Raw genomic sequence first — 16507 nt, 5'->3', positions numbered from 1 at the left:
CCGGAATTCGCAATGCGAATTCAGTCGATAAAATCACACTACAATCTGCATTACAAATGCGGATTGTAGTAAATAGAGCCCATAGTGAGAATGGGGGATCTCTTCTGATCTCTTTTATGTACCAACAAAACTAAATGTGTGTAATAGAGTGGGAAAGAGTATTGCCAGTACTGTGGTCCTTGCAGTTTAAATAATTTAACACATAAATACAAACACATGCTAACAATAACCTAGCAGTATGTTTTTTTAACTGTGGGAGGAGAACAAGGAACCCAGAAGTAACCCATCCACACACCAGGAGACCATACAATCGCCATGCAGATAGTCCCCTTGTCAGAATAGACATTATGGCCCCCGGGCTCTGAGGCAGAATTGCTAATATCTGTGCCATTCCTTTGCATATATTACATTTTCATTAATTATGTATCCTGAAACACATTTTGAGATGTTATCCCTGGTAAAAGGAAATTATCAAACAATATCAGTTACCTGTAAAGTAGAGATGAGCGGTCCAGTTTTGGTTCGGATCTTCCCGCCAAGTTTGGAACTCAGAACTAGGTAAAATGTCATCTTTCACCTACAAAGATGACTGTTTGCCCATGAAAGATGATGTTTTTTTTGCCTCATTCTGAGATTTGAACTTGGCGGGAAGATCTGCGCCAAAACCGAACCTCTCATCTCTACTGTACAGTCTGATAGAGTCTGAAGCATGACAAATGTGTTTATAACAGATACAGTGTGTCAACATGCCCCACTTTGTTGAATAAATATTTTGGAATCCCACAATTATGAAAAGAAAAATTGAGCTACCCACGTGGCCTGTACATGTATGGTAAAATACTTATTCTTGTCTGTCCTCTATATTTGGGTTTATCAGGAAATTAAATTATCAGAAATTAATGTTTTGTGTATTAAAGATTTTTGGTCTTTAAAAAAAAAGGGGAATTCAAAGAAAAAGGGGCACATGGGGCCCCCAGACATATTTGTGTGGTTTAGTAATTACAACTTACTTTATGACATAATTAATCTGGCCTTATATAACAAGTTGAATTAAACATGTTTCCAACATTAGTTGAGTCAAAGCTAATTCATTTAACTATAAATGAGAAATAATGGATAAGATAAATATCTAGCTGGCATGTCTTTGATCAATAAGAGTTAGTTGAAACATGTGAGATAATTATAGGTTGGCATAGTTTGACATAGGTTAATGAAAAGCAGCCTAGAATCTAGGAGATAGTCTAGTGAAAAGCAACTTCCCTATGATTGAGATGATTAAGTGTCTCCTGTTAAATATCTACAAAAAAAAGTTAAAATTAGAGATGTACAGTTCGGTTCTACTCGGTTCTTTTCATCTAATTAGCACAAGCTCGGATTTATCTTATTGACTTTCTAAAATATATGAGAGCCAGATAGCCAATAAGATTTATTTTTCAGATCCATACTAAACCAAGCCAAAACGGAACCACTCATGCTTGTGAAAACAGAAGGTACATCAGCAACCAATTGGGGCAATTCTGCAATTTGCAGAAAACTGTGTAAAAAATCGGTAATGTATGGGTTCACCGTTTGCCTATTCTGACCAAAAAGTGATCGGAATGGGTGAAACAGGTTGGATTTTACAGACCAATCGGGGCTGTAGATTGCTAGTGTTTGCAAACTGTTACTAGTATTTTACTAGTAAAATGGGCACTTTCATGATTCGCATCTCTGATCTTTGAATGAAAAAGATCTGCAAATCACAGTAAAATATCGGCAATGTGTGGACACATATTGGTGGATTGGAGAATTGGTAAATAGGGGGGAAAAATGAAGAATCTGTGAATTTTTTTGGTGATTGCTGATGTATGGGCACTTTAACAAATTAAGTTTTATTCTTCTCCACAATGACTCTTCAGTATCTTTTTTCTAAACTACCCAAATGTCTTCTCCTAATCCTTCGCATAATATGTCACTGGGCAGTCAGCAAAGCTACAGTAGCCTGCTGCATAAATGTCAGTTTGTATTAAGTTTTCATTAAAAATATATCAGTTCTTTTCTTGGTGATGTGTTAAATTTGACCACGCAAATGTAGGATAACACTGTTAACAGTCCATAGAATAAATACTTTACAAAATCAAATACGCTTCTGATCCACTCTCCCTTTTATGCTCATTAGAAAATTTGGATTGCTCATCGAGAACTGACAGCTATGTTGTGGCTTCCCTATACTTATTCATACTGATTGTAATATTTATTTTGCAACATTTAAAATAGATTATCAATTTTGAAGGTGCCTCATGCTAAAAAATGCTACTTTGTACTGTAATAGTAACTTCTCATTTATCAGAAAACACAAAGCTAACTTCTTCCTGAAAAGCTCTGTGGAATGAAGCAAAAATGTAGCAGATTTTAAAAATGTCTCTTATTCAGCAGAATTTTCGAAACTGTTCCATGACGTTTTTGTTTTATTCTGCATATTTTACATGTTGCCAATGGAATTTGCCCTTAAGTGTTCATAGTCAAACCCCACCACATAGCAGGATGTTGTTGTTTCAGCTCTTTTCATAGAAATACAAATTTATGAATACAGTGCAGAAAGGCATTCCATAGAACAGTGGTTCTCAAACTCGGTCCTCAGGACCCCACACAGTTCACGTTTTGCATGTCACCCAGCAGATGCACAGGTGTATTCATTACTCACTGACACATTTTAAAAGACAGGTGGAGCTAATTAGTCCATTTGTGATGCTGTGATGGGACCTGGAAAACATGCACTGTTTGGGGTCCTGAGGACTGAGTTTGAGAACCTGTGCCATAGAATATTAGACGTGACCTACTTGTATGCTGAAGTACAGTAGGCCACACTCTATAATTACGGAAAGCTACTGTATAGCAAAAAGTTTACTTACAATTGTAGTACTATAATGGCTGGTGCAACGATTAGGGAAACCAAAGTGGTCACCTAGGGTGCTATGGTTTAGGGTATGCCGAAAACACTGAATTAACTTAATGTTACTTATTGAGTGTTTTTATTGTCCATACAATGGCTCCACATGAAACTGAGCACAGCCAAGGGACTGGGAGTGATGGGCTGGGAGTGGAGCACTATGCGGGTTCTATTGACTATATATGCTCAATGGTGACAATGCTAACAATCATCATGCCCGCACGAGGATGTTGATATGGTTGTATTGTCAATATTAAACATGTCGACATGTTTATAATGCTGACATTGACCAATGTCCACATTTGGCATGTCGACACAGATGTTAGCATGTTGACATTGTAGCATTCTTCTGATTCTGCTCCTAATATTAATCAGAAAATCCTACCCTAAACAGTAACCCTAATGGCAACCCTAACCCTAGCGCTAAGCTTTCTAGAAATGTTGACAATTTTGCAGGTGTCAACATTAATGATGTCGGCATTGTGAATGTCATTATGCTGTATGCTGACATCATGACTGCATAACAACTGTGCTATGATGTGTCAGCCATTCTCCCAGTAAGGGAGCAAAGTATGCTTTCTTCTTTCTCAACTGTTAATGTAAAAAGCGTGGAGTAGTGGGCTGCAGCTTCCAAAGGGCTGTGTGCCTAGGGACCTTCTGCTGGCTATCGACAACTATCACAACTACACTATAGACTACAGTATCCACTACTGCATATTGGTTTCACACCTAAGTTCTTTCTTGCAAATTGAAATCAGTGTTAAAAGTAGTTTCATTCACAATTAATTGTAACATGGAAAGAGGTCATCATTATCATTTAATCTGGAACTACAGTATGCCTACATTCATACTTAGAAGTAATATCATATACAAAATAAATACTTAAATACAAAAACTACATTTCTACTTACCATGGCTATACGTTACACTAAAACCTTTTTTCTGGATACTAAAGTCACTGATAAAAGATAATATCATCTCATTTCCAGTTGAATTAAATGAGAGGCCTTTTGCTGTGATTCCGCAAAATTTTGAGGTGGTATCTCCATTGTTTATTGACAGTGAATCGTACATGCAGTTCTGAGCTTCTTCAACATCAAAGTCCACAAATGTAACATGAATGATAAATCCAACTGGAGCGAGTAATGTCCACTTGCAATCCTGGCTGTTGGGATACAAATCGGGATAGCATGGAGAGGTGAAATATCCAGAAGGAGCAGTCAGCACTAACTTGCAGTTTGCACAGCATAATACTGTTGGAGATAAAAGAAAAGGAACTAATGTTAAAAAGAATCAACAGAAATAGATCAGGAAATCTGACACATATAAGGCTCTATTTGCTTTAGGCCAGTAAACAAGACCACTGACAATATGCTGCATAGGCTTTGATTTTGCTTTATAAATGATATTTGAAGTTGCCTCTGGGGCTACTACCTGCAGCTGCTCTTATGGGGCTCTACCTGTTCTGTAAAACTGGTAGTGTACAGGTAGGTAGTGAAGAAGTCAATTTGATGCCACAATGATTTTAGCCCTGGAGACATTCCTGGAAATGTTTTTTCAAACAGGTTCATTAACTACATAACATATACAGTACATACATGTGGCATTTCATTAAGCAACTTGCCCTCTCTTTGTAGTCTTAATTCAGTGACATTGCTAGTACGTAAGAGGGGATGTACTCAGCATACCGGGCGTGCGTGATGGCTACAAAACCTTGTTAACATACTAGGCATTGAAAACAAATAGGAGCTCATGAAATGTTTCTCATTCGCGTTGTTAGAGAATACACAGTGAAATCTTTTGAGCTGATATGTCAACACAAACATAACAGAAGTAATAGAAAGCTACATGAAAACCACATTAAAAACCTAATCAAATTTTGGAGAAAAATAACAAAATTGACACAACAGCACTTATATTCAAGTATGAAAGCATAAATTAACATTTTACGTACATATCATTGAAAAATAAAACATATTATTAGTAAATGGCGTTTATGAACTGCTTTAAACTTTGAAATACAGAACCTACAAGATCAACATTTCACTGTATTATCACTTGAGTCAGTGCAAAACAACTTTAAAACTACAGTACACACAGAATTTAGTAGTCAAAGAGCAATTAAGCTATTTAACATGTGAATGTCTAATACACTGGACCATTTACATATGAGTCTTGACCCTGGTGCATTCACAGCAGCCAAACAATACTTAATAATTGAATTATAATATGTTTCATTGATCTCTATGATAATCACTTATCACATTTATATTTGAATACAGTAAATAGAAGACAGGGCCAGCTCAAGGGCCACTGAAGCAGATAGGCCACACAAGGGTGCCACTCTATAGGGGGCTCAGTGACGCTATAGGAAAAGTGATGGGAACTAGCCATGGCTTCATGGGGATGGCCTCACAGTGACATAATATTTATATGATAGGAGCACCTTCGCTGAGTTCAGGAGGGTGTCGGGATGGCCATTGGTAAGTTAACCATCGATGGTACCATTGGTGGTTGACATTGATGGTATGAAACCAATGATGGTTTCATCCACTAATGGTCATCCCTGTTTTACACTATCCGGGCAGCGGTCCAATCAGAAAATGGGGGGCGGGTTTCATAGGTCATGTCAGGAACGTAGCTAAGCTCCGTGTCCCGGCACATGGAGGAAAAATAAGACATTGCTTGGCTCTGTGCCATCGATGGCAGTGAATCATTGGATCTCTGCCATTTATGGCAAAAACATCAGCCATTGATGGTTGTTAACCAATAAATGGTCAATGGCCAGCCCTAGAGGGAACCATGCTACCAAAGTAGCAGGGCCAGAATGCAGAAGGCTGACTTCTAAACTCCATTGCCATTGCAACAGGACCAGGAGTGCCTCAAGAGCCGGCCTCTCCCTGCACCCAATCACGATGCCAAACACAAATATTGCTATCTGCACTGCCGGGATGGACTGTGGGAAGTCTGAATCTATGCTTCCCAGCATTCCCTGTGAGCCAGCCAGTAAGGTACATCAGGGGAATGTGATATACCGTCACTGCTCTACAGAAGAAAACAGGCACTAAAGTTTTTGATGAATGCAGCTGAGCAATGAATGGAACTGCCATCTGTTTTCACTTCCCTTGTCCTCCACACATTACTGCCCTAACAACTGTTTAGATAGCTAGTTTGGTGTTGCTTGCCTTGTGTAATATATGGGTGGAGGGATCTGATGGCAAAATTCAATGCATGGGAAAAGGTCTGAAGCCACAAAAAAGGGCATTTGGGGGTCTCTATCTGGGGTATAAGGTGAATGTGGAGCTTTAACATAATGGTTGTAACCCTATTGAGGTTTGGATTCAATTAAAGGTACAATGCCCCCCTCCTCCTACCTTGGCCTCCCACTCCAGTATTTCCAAAATGCTGGGGTAAAATGTATAATAGAGAGCATTGTTCTTTATGGAGAATGTCTCTACCATACATAGTGTAGATGATGGAATGGGTCAATGGATCTCTAATACTGTCATTTTTTTTTCTATCATGGTCCATTCCAATATTCACTATGAATACATTTGCATTTTTCGCACATTCTCCATAAGAATGAATAAAAGCAAAGCAGTTTGGGCAATTTAGAAGCTCAGTCCTCTCTCCTAAACCTTTTTCAACATGAAAAGACCTACAGTAAACAGGATTAGTTCCCCGCTAGACCAGTGTTTTAATTAATTTAAGATTTTAATTCTAAATTTATGACATTTAAATGTATGTCAGGGTTTCTGTTTTGGATAGTAGTAAATTAGTTTACTTGTCCTTTAAATAATGTCCTTCAGTTTTACTAATTGGGCAGTTACTGTAGAGTATATAATGTTCTAGTCCCTTTTAACGTGCCTGTTTAGACAGAATATGTAGTTTCTAATTTGGCTGCTGGATAAATCATTAAAAAGTGTCTCTTAACAAACAAGTGCATAAAAATTTTGTTGACAAACTTGCTCAACAGGTTTTATTGCAATGAGCAATTTTCACACAAGGTAGGCATGAGAACACGTCACGTTGACGTGACATTTACTGAAGTCACTGAATGCATGTTCTTCTACAAAAACCATCACAATAGGGATGGAAGAGTGATTCAATCTACAGGGACAGTGGATGACATTGTACTTACATTCTTGGCACCGGAAAAGAGTAAGGTGCAATTTGTGTTGAACATACAGATGTGTGCTTATTATCCTAGCATTTTTGCATCATGTGGCACGCAGGGCCGGAGCTTCCATAAGGCAGCTTTAGGCAGCTGCTTAAGGGAGCTGGGACTTGAAGGGCAGCCCACTAAGGCTATCTGGGCCATTGGCCCTGAGACGGGGGTGCAACGGATACTTATTGGGAGGCCTGGCATAGCCACAGGTGCTGAGGGACACAACAGTGGAATATAAGTGGAAGCTGTGGGAACCCCAGGGGTGGAAGTGTACACTAGGCTAATCACTGACAGCTACCATCTGCACTGCCTCCTTAGGAAGGACTGAGCCCACTGCCTGCTGCTGGACTGCCGTTCAGAGCCTATGTGGCTCCAGCAAAGTCCACCTCAACTCCATGCTGCTGTGCCAGATGCAGGGGGGAGTGGCTCCCCTACACTTTGTGGTGTCAGGGGAGGGGACCCGCTGCCAACTGAGAGATGGCCAGGTGTCCGGGTGATGGTTCTGGACGAGCAGAGCCAGAGGTAGCAGAAGCTGAAAAACTAGAGCTCAGATCATGATCAACACCCTGACTAGACTAGCCTGCCTCTTTCTTCAGGGTGAGTGCTGCCTGAGACCCCCAGCTCCATATATATATATATATATATACCCCCATCTTTATATATACTCTCAGCCACACATATATCTATACAGTATGTGTGGCTGCCTGTATCCCCCCTACAATACAGCCTGCCTGGGGGTTAGGCTGCCTGAAACCTTCATCTCTCTCTCTTGCTCTCCCTCTCTGCCTACAATATAGTCTGCCTGTGGGTCCCCTCAAATGTCGCACATTGTGGAGTTTTTTATACCTGAGATGCCACCTCCACACTTTCACCCGAAGGTTTGGTAAGTGGGTATTGGGGGCGAGGCTGTATGCAGAAGCCTTGCCTAGGGTGTGAAGAAACCTTACACTGGCCCTGTTGGCATGAAATGCATGGCGCGACTTAGGGACTATGAAAAGCCTATGAGGGCTGGGGCTGCTGTCAGAAATGGAGGGACTAGGACAGATATGATGATATCTGTTGCGGTCCCCCTTCATACATTCAGGGGCTCTTTAATATTTGCAAATATCCCACAAATATTATTTGATAAATAAACCCCTATGTTCAGGAGTGTAAAATATACTAATGATTTGTTTTACTATTTTTCTAATAGCATGGAACATAAACAAGCCACAATTATTATTTTTATATTCTTGGATATATAATACATATGATTTTATTAATGTATCACTACAGTACATATAAGATTGCAGCTAAATTTTGCACAAATAGAGGCTGTTTTGCCTAGGTTTTGGTGATACAAGGTGGGATGCATCGCATATTGCATGCGATACATCCCGCCACTTATCTCATGCACAGTGGCTAATATTATTAAGAGCTGTCTTTTGCGTTGGGAGGACCTCCAGGTTTATGACCTAAGAGTCCTCACAACAGCATTCCAGGTTTATGACCTGGGAGATCTGGGATCTGTAGATGGCGTTGCCTATTGAGCACAAGCTCCGGAAAGTTTGGCTTTCCAGAACTTGGTGCATACCAGCACATTGCAGCCCCATAGAATTCTATGGGGCCTGCAGTGCAGGTGGGCCGCAGCGGAAATGCCTGATAAAAGCATACAGTAGCTGGGATGATTATAGTTAATTATCACACTCACTCATATAGAGTACATGTAATTAATTTTCCAAGATTAAGTTGGATCTTACCAAAGAAGTAATAACATAGCATTTATCAAGTTTACAATGTTCATTTCAATTGTGTTAAACTAGTATTTTGTTCTGTATTAGTTTTTAATACAGTGCTTTTCAATTGATTAAAAACTCTACACTAACTAATAACAGTTACAGTATATGTATTTACACAGATTTTTCCTATTAAGTGACAATATGTTATTCTCTTTCAAATGGGATCAAAAGTATTCACAAACATAACAGCATGTTCATATGGTTTATAAAAAGAAAATAGTATTAAAACAATGTAAGTCAGAAGTAATAAAGAAAAAGTCAATAATACAGTGGGGCCCTCTCCAGAACTATGCTTTGTCCTTGTGTGGATTGGCAGTTTTCCCTTAAATTAAATTACATTAGTACATTAGTAACCAAAGAATATGAAGGTTCTAGAAAAAAAAAAAAGAAATCTGCCGTGGAAAGTACTGTTGGCCAAAATTGAGAAAACTGCTTTTAATAAAAATTTTATTGTAGTCTTCAGGGTATATTTCTTTGGATAAACTGCAAACAAAAGTTTTCTTCTGGTATGTGTAAAGTCCATTAAACAATATTATTAGTAATGACATTTTGATATGTGTAGCAGCTCTAGAGGCTTACATTCTGACCCAGATCTGGTCATGCAAGACGTGGTGAGGAAAGGGTTCCATGTCTCCTTTATGCTGAGTTTGATTCACTTGTGATATTCACAAAGCATTAGTGTAAGAATGGCTTTTTTAAGTCATTTATATGTAGTATATTAGTATTATATTATATTGTATTATATATATTATTATATTGTATTAGTATGTATGAAAACATTCCCTTCCTTGCTAAAGCTAGGTATACACTATGCAATAATGGGCTAATCAGCCGATATTTCTCTGCTCGGTCCGATAATCTCAGAGTGTGTACGCAGCACGGAAGGCCGATTATCGTTCTAAAACCAGTAGGGTCAAATGATTCAATCTGCCCTGCTGCACGACATTTCTGCAAAACAATGAGCCAATATTGTGCATATGTTGTACTGTGTATGACTTTCTGATCATTTGTCTGAAGTTGCTACCGAAAGTTCATTTAAAAATGTTACCTTTGTGGTTATGCGTATTTAAATCTGTAGTGGTGTGACTTATGTTATCTCATGTGAAAACAAACAACTGTTATGGTGATTAATATATGACTGCATTTGATGTGAAACAGTCTTCAGTGATGTACTAAAAATAATGTAGATCTTCTATTTATGCCTTATCATTATGCTTAACAAGAAGTGAGGTGTACCTTTCATCCAAGTATGTATATAAACCCCTGTCTTCTATGCATTCTTTCATTGAGAATTGGTTAGTGAACAGTACAAACTGTGTATACAGTGTCGGGTGCAATTAACATATAGGGATGTATTTAAGAACAAGCCATAACTCCTGTAGCACTCGCTAAAGAGGTTATGAGCTCCGCGGAGTATTTAGCAAACAGCGGTATGCTTAGTCAGCAATGGGGACGCAGCAAAAGTCTTCTGGCTTCAGCGAAGGCTTTGCTGAGTCCCTGCCGGATTGAAGAGCAGTGATCATACACAGAAGGGACATTGCACATACACATTAGTCATTCTGTGGGCATTAGTGGTAGACTGACAAAAACTCAGGAGGAGGTAGACACCGCTAGACCTCGCCAAACAGGTGAGTCGTGTTAAATACCAGCAGCATATTTGTTAGTATCAGTGTAATAATAATAATGTGATAAAAGGATCCCATAATGTGCATTAAATATAATTCCTTAGACTACCCCATAATGGCTCTCTATACTTTGACATTACTTCACCTGATGTGAAACTGATTTCCCTGCTACTTTATCATACCATCTGACTTGAGTTTTGTCCTTTATTGCAGGAGTTATTGCAAGCTCCCCATATCCTGTAAGGTTCTAGCAACATATAAATGTCCTGACCACAATTTAGGGACCATTTGTTATGAATATCTGACCATGTATGCAGAGACACTATATTGCCATGACGATCTTTACGACAGATAAGTTCAGGTGTATAGCTAGGCATGACAATTCTTTAGCAATCAGCAAGCCTCTATTGTAGCCACAGAGGCTTAGTCAGCCATTAGAGACCATGTAACTGACCCTCAAATAGAGAAACAATGTATAATCTGAATGCACAGTCTAGAAGCTTATCCCTGGAGAAGGGGGTGGGCCCTCAGGCAGCTTATTCCTTATTGGTTAAACAGATCAAATCAAAATAAAACAATTAAGGAAATGCTTTGTTATCAGCAAAATGATTCTATCTATTGTGTGAATATAGTTTCACAGCAATATGAGGGTTCACTTTTCTCGGAGTGTTGATGAGCCGATAAACAAAATGTTACGTACAGTTCCAATACATTTTTTATTGAAATGAAGAAGTTCTCACGGCTTGCAGGTGTCACAGTTTCTGTATTTACAGAGAGTAAAAGCAACAGTAACATACATAGTAATATCTACCAAAATGGAAGGGAATCCATAAAAAGAATTGCAAATATGATTTTGCAACTCAACATATTTAGTACATTTGAATATTTTGGATTGTACACCACTTAAAATAATAGGGTCTATTTAATAAACAAAAATATGACTTTCCTCCAGCATGTTAGCTGGAGAAAGCCATACTGTACTTTTGTATTCTCTGGAGAGGGATGTACTAAGCTTCGCATTATGGATGCGGTACATCTTGCCACTTTTCGGGTACATACCGGTGTTAATAACGCTGGTATGTACCTAGAAATGCAATTCGAATCACAAAGGACAGCTCTTCCAAAAAGAGCTGTCCTTTGTGAAGAGGGGACGTCTGGGTTTATGACCAGAACTCCCTCTGTGCATGCGTCGTATGATGCACATGCCGCAGGGGATGCTGGGAAGGATTCAATTGGATCCCTCTCACAGCAGACTGTGGTAAGAAGACCATGGGTTTCAATTGGGCAATGAATTCTGCAGATGGTGTTGCCCACCGGATCCAGGCTCTGGAATGTATCGCATTTCAGCTTGGCACATATGGGGAATGCAGTCATACAGGGTTTTTTCGGAGCTACTTGAAAAGTGCTGAGAACTCACTGGACATAATGGGGGATGTGCAGAAATTGTATATATATAGATGAGAGAACCCTAACATACTTGCCAAGTCAGGGAGACTCCCTGAAATAGTAGCAATCTACCTGACTCCCTGAAGAGTCCAGCAATCTCCCTGATTGCACCTTACCCCATTATGTAGCTTTTACATAAAAAAAAACCCTAGAGATATATAAATTCAAATGGAATCATTACTATCATTTCCCTGCATTGTTTATAAGGCACAATGATCACTATGGCTATATGTATTTTCTGAAAAGTATCAGTGTGTTCGTAGATCTTACTGCTTTGGGGTTGTAAATTAATTTTATGGCACACCTCTCAGCAGGCCCGCCAAGAGCCGTGGCGGGCCCCTGTAATAGGGGGCATGGCCTAATCGCAGGAGGCGTGGCCACGCCCCCTTGCTGAGGAAAAAAAAGATTTGCAGCGCCGCTAAGCGGCGCTGTGCACTGGGGAGGGGGGGCGCTCTGAGCCCCCTCAGCCCGGCGCAAAGCCAGGGGGGCGCGATCACTGTGATCGCTCCCCCGCACAGGCATAGGAGACTGCTGTGGCTGCTGCTCAGCAACCATGAGCAGTCTCCCACTGCAGCTCAGCACACGCTGTGTGCTGGGCTGCTGTGATGGGGGGAGCGGATCCTGACCCGCCGGACCCCTCAGGAAGCCCAGGTAATCTGTACCCGCTCCCCCCCTCTCGGCGCCCCTGCTTCTCAGAAGTAGCAGCACTTTATCGCCGCACTCATAGGGGCTACTTCCACAATCTCCCTGAAATGCTTTTTCAAAAGTAGGCAAGTATGTCCTAACCTTATCTCTAGATGGCATTATATGTCTTCTTGCCTACACAAACGCCGTGTGTTCTCTTCCTTCTGTCCTCCTCTGCCCTGGCAGGCTTCCTCTCCTCTGCTCCCCCCGGCTGGCATCATGATCAGTTACCAACACTGAAAGGTGCATGCGCAGGGCATGCAAACATCTCTCTTAAATGTGAAAGATGTTTGAAATCTCCTCGCCGGACAGCCCTTTACGGCAGACAAGTTCAGGGGGCCATCCCAGCACTTAAAGAGATATAAATATGGCAAAAGTTACAAAACGAAAAGCTGCAATTTTTTTGTGCTGCTTTTCACTTTGTTATTTAAATAGACCCCAATGACATTTAAATAATTATTCCCTACTCTATAACCAGTCCATGCTTGCGAATTCAGGTGAACAGTGGAAAATATATAATATTTAACACAACCACGTGTTTCATAAAAACATAGTCAGTAATGCACAGTAATTTTTAAACATAACATACAGCTAAAAAGGTGAATATTCAAGCTCATAAATAAGTAGTACATTTACATATGTTCAATGTAATGTAGCATTATAATATGCATATGATTATGAAAAAGCCCTCAAAAATCCCTTTGTGCACTTGAACACAAATACATTTAAAGGATGCAAATCCTGTGGTAGACCTTGTAGAAAGAAGATGCCTGCATGTGATTACCATGTTACAGACACTGGGCCTGATTCAGAGCCGGTCGCTATTAGCGCTCGCTCGTTCAGAAAAAGGGGGTGGCTATTCAAATGAACCGTTCGCTCTTTGCGGTCTGTTGCCGCCTCTATGTCTGAACGAGCGAACAAAACAAGCGGTCGTTTTTTTGATAAAAACGCCCCCTGGCCGCTCGCATCATACTTCATGTCCGCTATTTATTAGATTAATCGAGTACATCGGACGGCGTATGAACTGCTCGCTATTCTTGTGGTTGGTTTTTCCTACCACAAATTTGCGAGCAGTTCTGACTATAAAATAACCCAGTGACGTGGTCAGTGACGCTGCTGTATTAATTATGCACACCCATAAAATGCCCGTTTTGACCTTTAAGCACGCCTGCGTTCTGATCTCCACTCCCCGTTTTCAAGCACCTTCCCCTGTTACCACCCACATACGCCTCCTCCTGTCACTCATATTAGCAGGCATTCGCTATTTAGCGAACAAACGATTTTCGGCCGCACTGACTGGTTCGCGCATGCGTATTACGATCCGTACGCATGCGCAGTTGGGCAAACATCGCTCGGAACGAACGAGCGGCCGCTTACGAGCGGCTCTGAATCAGGCCCACAGTTCTGATTCTCATCATGCTGTTACCCAGAATGCCTAGCATAATTACCCAGAATGCCCAGCATACACGTCTGAATCAGCATGTCACAATATTGTTTTTATGGAACAGAACATACTTCAGGTGATATTATTGAAGCTAACTAGGATTATACATCACTGTTGCTATAAAGTTACTCACTTTGGTAGTGTCCCTGTACTCAAGTGTCAGGTTTCTTTGGCACCCTATTTATATAAAAACAGAAAAGCCCACAGTTTTCCCTATCTTCTGTTATTCATTAACCCTGTGTCAGACACACCTCTGGGACTCCCAGGTTCGGGCGCAGGGCGCCTGACAGTCGCCTGACAGTCGCCTGTTATAAAATCGTCATTAGCACCTAATTAGCTCAATTCTAACACTCTTAGGGCTCTATTTATTAACATTATTTTTACTAAAATAAAGTGAAAAAGGGTGTTTTCACACCCTTTTCACATTATTTTAGTATCACCTATAGTTACTACAGGGCAATTGGAGTAGAATTCATAAAATTCTACTCCAACTCCTAAGTATCACTTATTTTTAGTAATCAGATCGCATTTCCCATAATTGTAATGGGAAATGTGATCTGACCAAAGTTACTAAAAATAAAATGTGAAAAAATACCAGGGAAAGCCCCGCGATCATGGGACGGGGCTTAGCGCCGGGGGGGTAGCAGCGGTATCAGGTCGGCGCATGCGCGGGCACTTAGTCATGGTATTTTTTTGCAAAAATACCGTGATAAGGCTCCGAAGGGGATTCGCAGGGACAGAGCTTTATCGCAAGCTCTGTCCCTGTAAGGGATTTGTAGTAAATCCCTGTGATATTGCCTGAATTCGCATTGCGAATTCAGTCGTTAATATCACACTACAATCTGCATTCAATATGCGGATTGTAGTAAATAGAGCCCTTAAAGTGATCAGTGACCTTCATTAGGATGTACAAAAAGAGAATATATGGAAATCTGATTCACAAAACCACATTTATTAACCTTAAAGCAAGTAAAACAAAAAATACTAAATTTTAAGAGGCGCAGTGTGCCTAAGAGGCCACCCTGGACAAACCTACATATTTCTGCAAAATACCAACAACCTTTGTAATTTTCATTCATAAAATGAGCAAAATATACAAAACTGTGAGAAAATAAAAAGAAATACGTACCGTCAAAAGTCGGATGAGTTTGGGCACAATGAGCCTGAGAGGCCAGGAAGGTCACTACTGCACTCCACGCAGGTGGTGGGAAAGCTGACTAGGGGGGTTTCAAACACCACCTAGAGATAGGAAGGTACTAGGAGGGGCAGCCCTTGTGGCGGAGAGGTGAGCAAGAACAGCTTTGTGGTGCCTATCAGGCCAGCTGCGCCTGACGCAGGGTTAATAATTATATTCAGAGGAACTTCATAAATGAAGTAATCCTGCAAGTTGAAATACAATTTTCTCTTCCTTTTTAGAAGAAAAGTGTCAAACAGATCACAATAAGGGGTCTATTCATCGTACCTTAAAGTAGGTGAAAATATTATTTTTCACCTCCCTTTGAAGGAATAAAATAACCTGGCTATTTATTATAAAGGTAAGACATGATATATAATGGATACTGTGGGGTCCATTCATAATCCCTTAATGGCCCGTTGCAAATGTGGAAACTCTAGCTTCCCCCTATTTAAGATAACTGGCCATTCATCATCAGTGGTCCCATAGAACCACCTGATATTCAGCAAACTCCAAAAACGTAAAGATTTTGTTGTTTGCCTGCAAGCCCAATCACCATCTTCAGATGGTGCTTGTTCTCAGAGCCCCGTGGCTTCCTATTGGAAGCAATTGGGGGGATGCAAAGATGGATCTGTGCGGATCCCTTTGTCACCTCCTCACTGCCTCCCCAGCGGCTTTGCACATGCATGACCTCAGGTCACACATGAGCACAAGCCGGCGATGGGGACAGGTAAGTAACGCTGCTTCAGAAGTTGCAGTGTTACTGATCATAGGGACAGCTGCTTTTCGGAGCAGCTGTTCCTCCACTGGAGCAATGCTGACTTGCTCCAGTGATAAGTATCCCCAACAGAGAGGTGGATACTTCATCCATGTGGCCCCTAGCAGGGCCGTAACTAGGGGGGGGCTGAGGGGTCATGTGCACCGGGCGCCATCCTCCAGCGGCACCGGCCACATACTTCTTTGTGCTGGAGGTCTGCAGATAGAGACCTCCGGCAGTGGTGCGCGCCGGACAGGGGTCACTGAAAGTCGGCGCAAGATCCCGCCCTCCCTCCTCCCCTCGGAAGTTAGGGTAAGAGCTCAGGGGGGGAGGAGGGGGCGGAGAGGGACGGCAGTGCTGCACAGGGCGCACTGCCGTCTAGCTACGACGCTGCCCCTAGTGATGAATAGACCCCTGTATCTCCTGCTTAGCTTGCAGTCCCAATATGGCCCATTGTTCCTGTACATTAGTATGGCAACCTTCACTCATTAAACTCCAAAAC

General features: G+C 41.1%; 1 protein-coding gene across 1 annotated transcript in view; it reads right to left on the bottom strand.

Annotated features, from left to right (window-relative positions):
* The window catches only part of ADGRG6 (adhesion G protein-coupled receptor G6), a 193380-nt gene that overhangs the window by 120749 nt on the left and 56124 nt on the right, over positions 1–16507 (bottom strand). Inside the window, exon 3 of the mRNA XM_088474375.1 lies at positions 3841–4182. Coding sequence (XP_088330501.1) covers positions 3841–4182 — 342 coding nt within the window. The remainder of the gene's footprint in view (positions 1–3840; positions 4183–16507) is intronic.

Source organism: Taudactylus pleione, unplaced genomic scaffold (assembly GCF_031769625.1).
Source record: "Taudactylus pleione unplaced genomic scaffold, aTauple2 ptg000154l, whole genome shotgun sequence".
Classification (NCBI taxonomy): Eukaryota; Metazoa; Chordata; class Amphibia; order Anura; family Myobatrachidae; genus Taudactylus; species Taudactylus pleione.
This window is presented reverse-complemented; position numbering and strand designations above follow the sequence as displayed.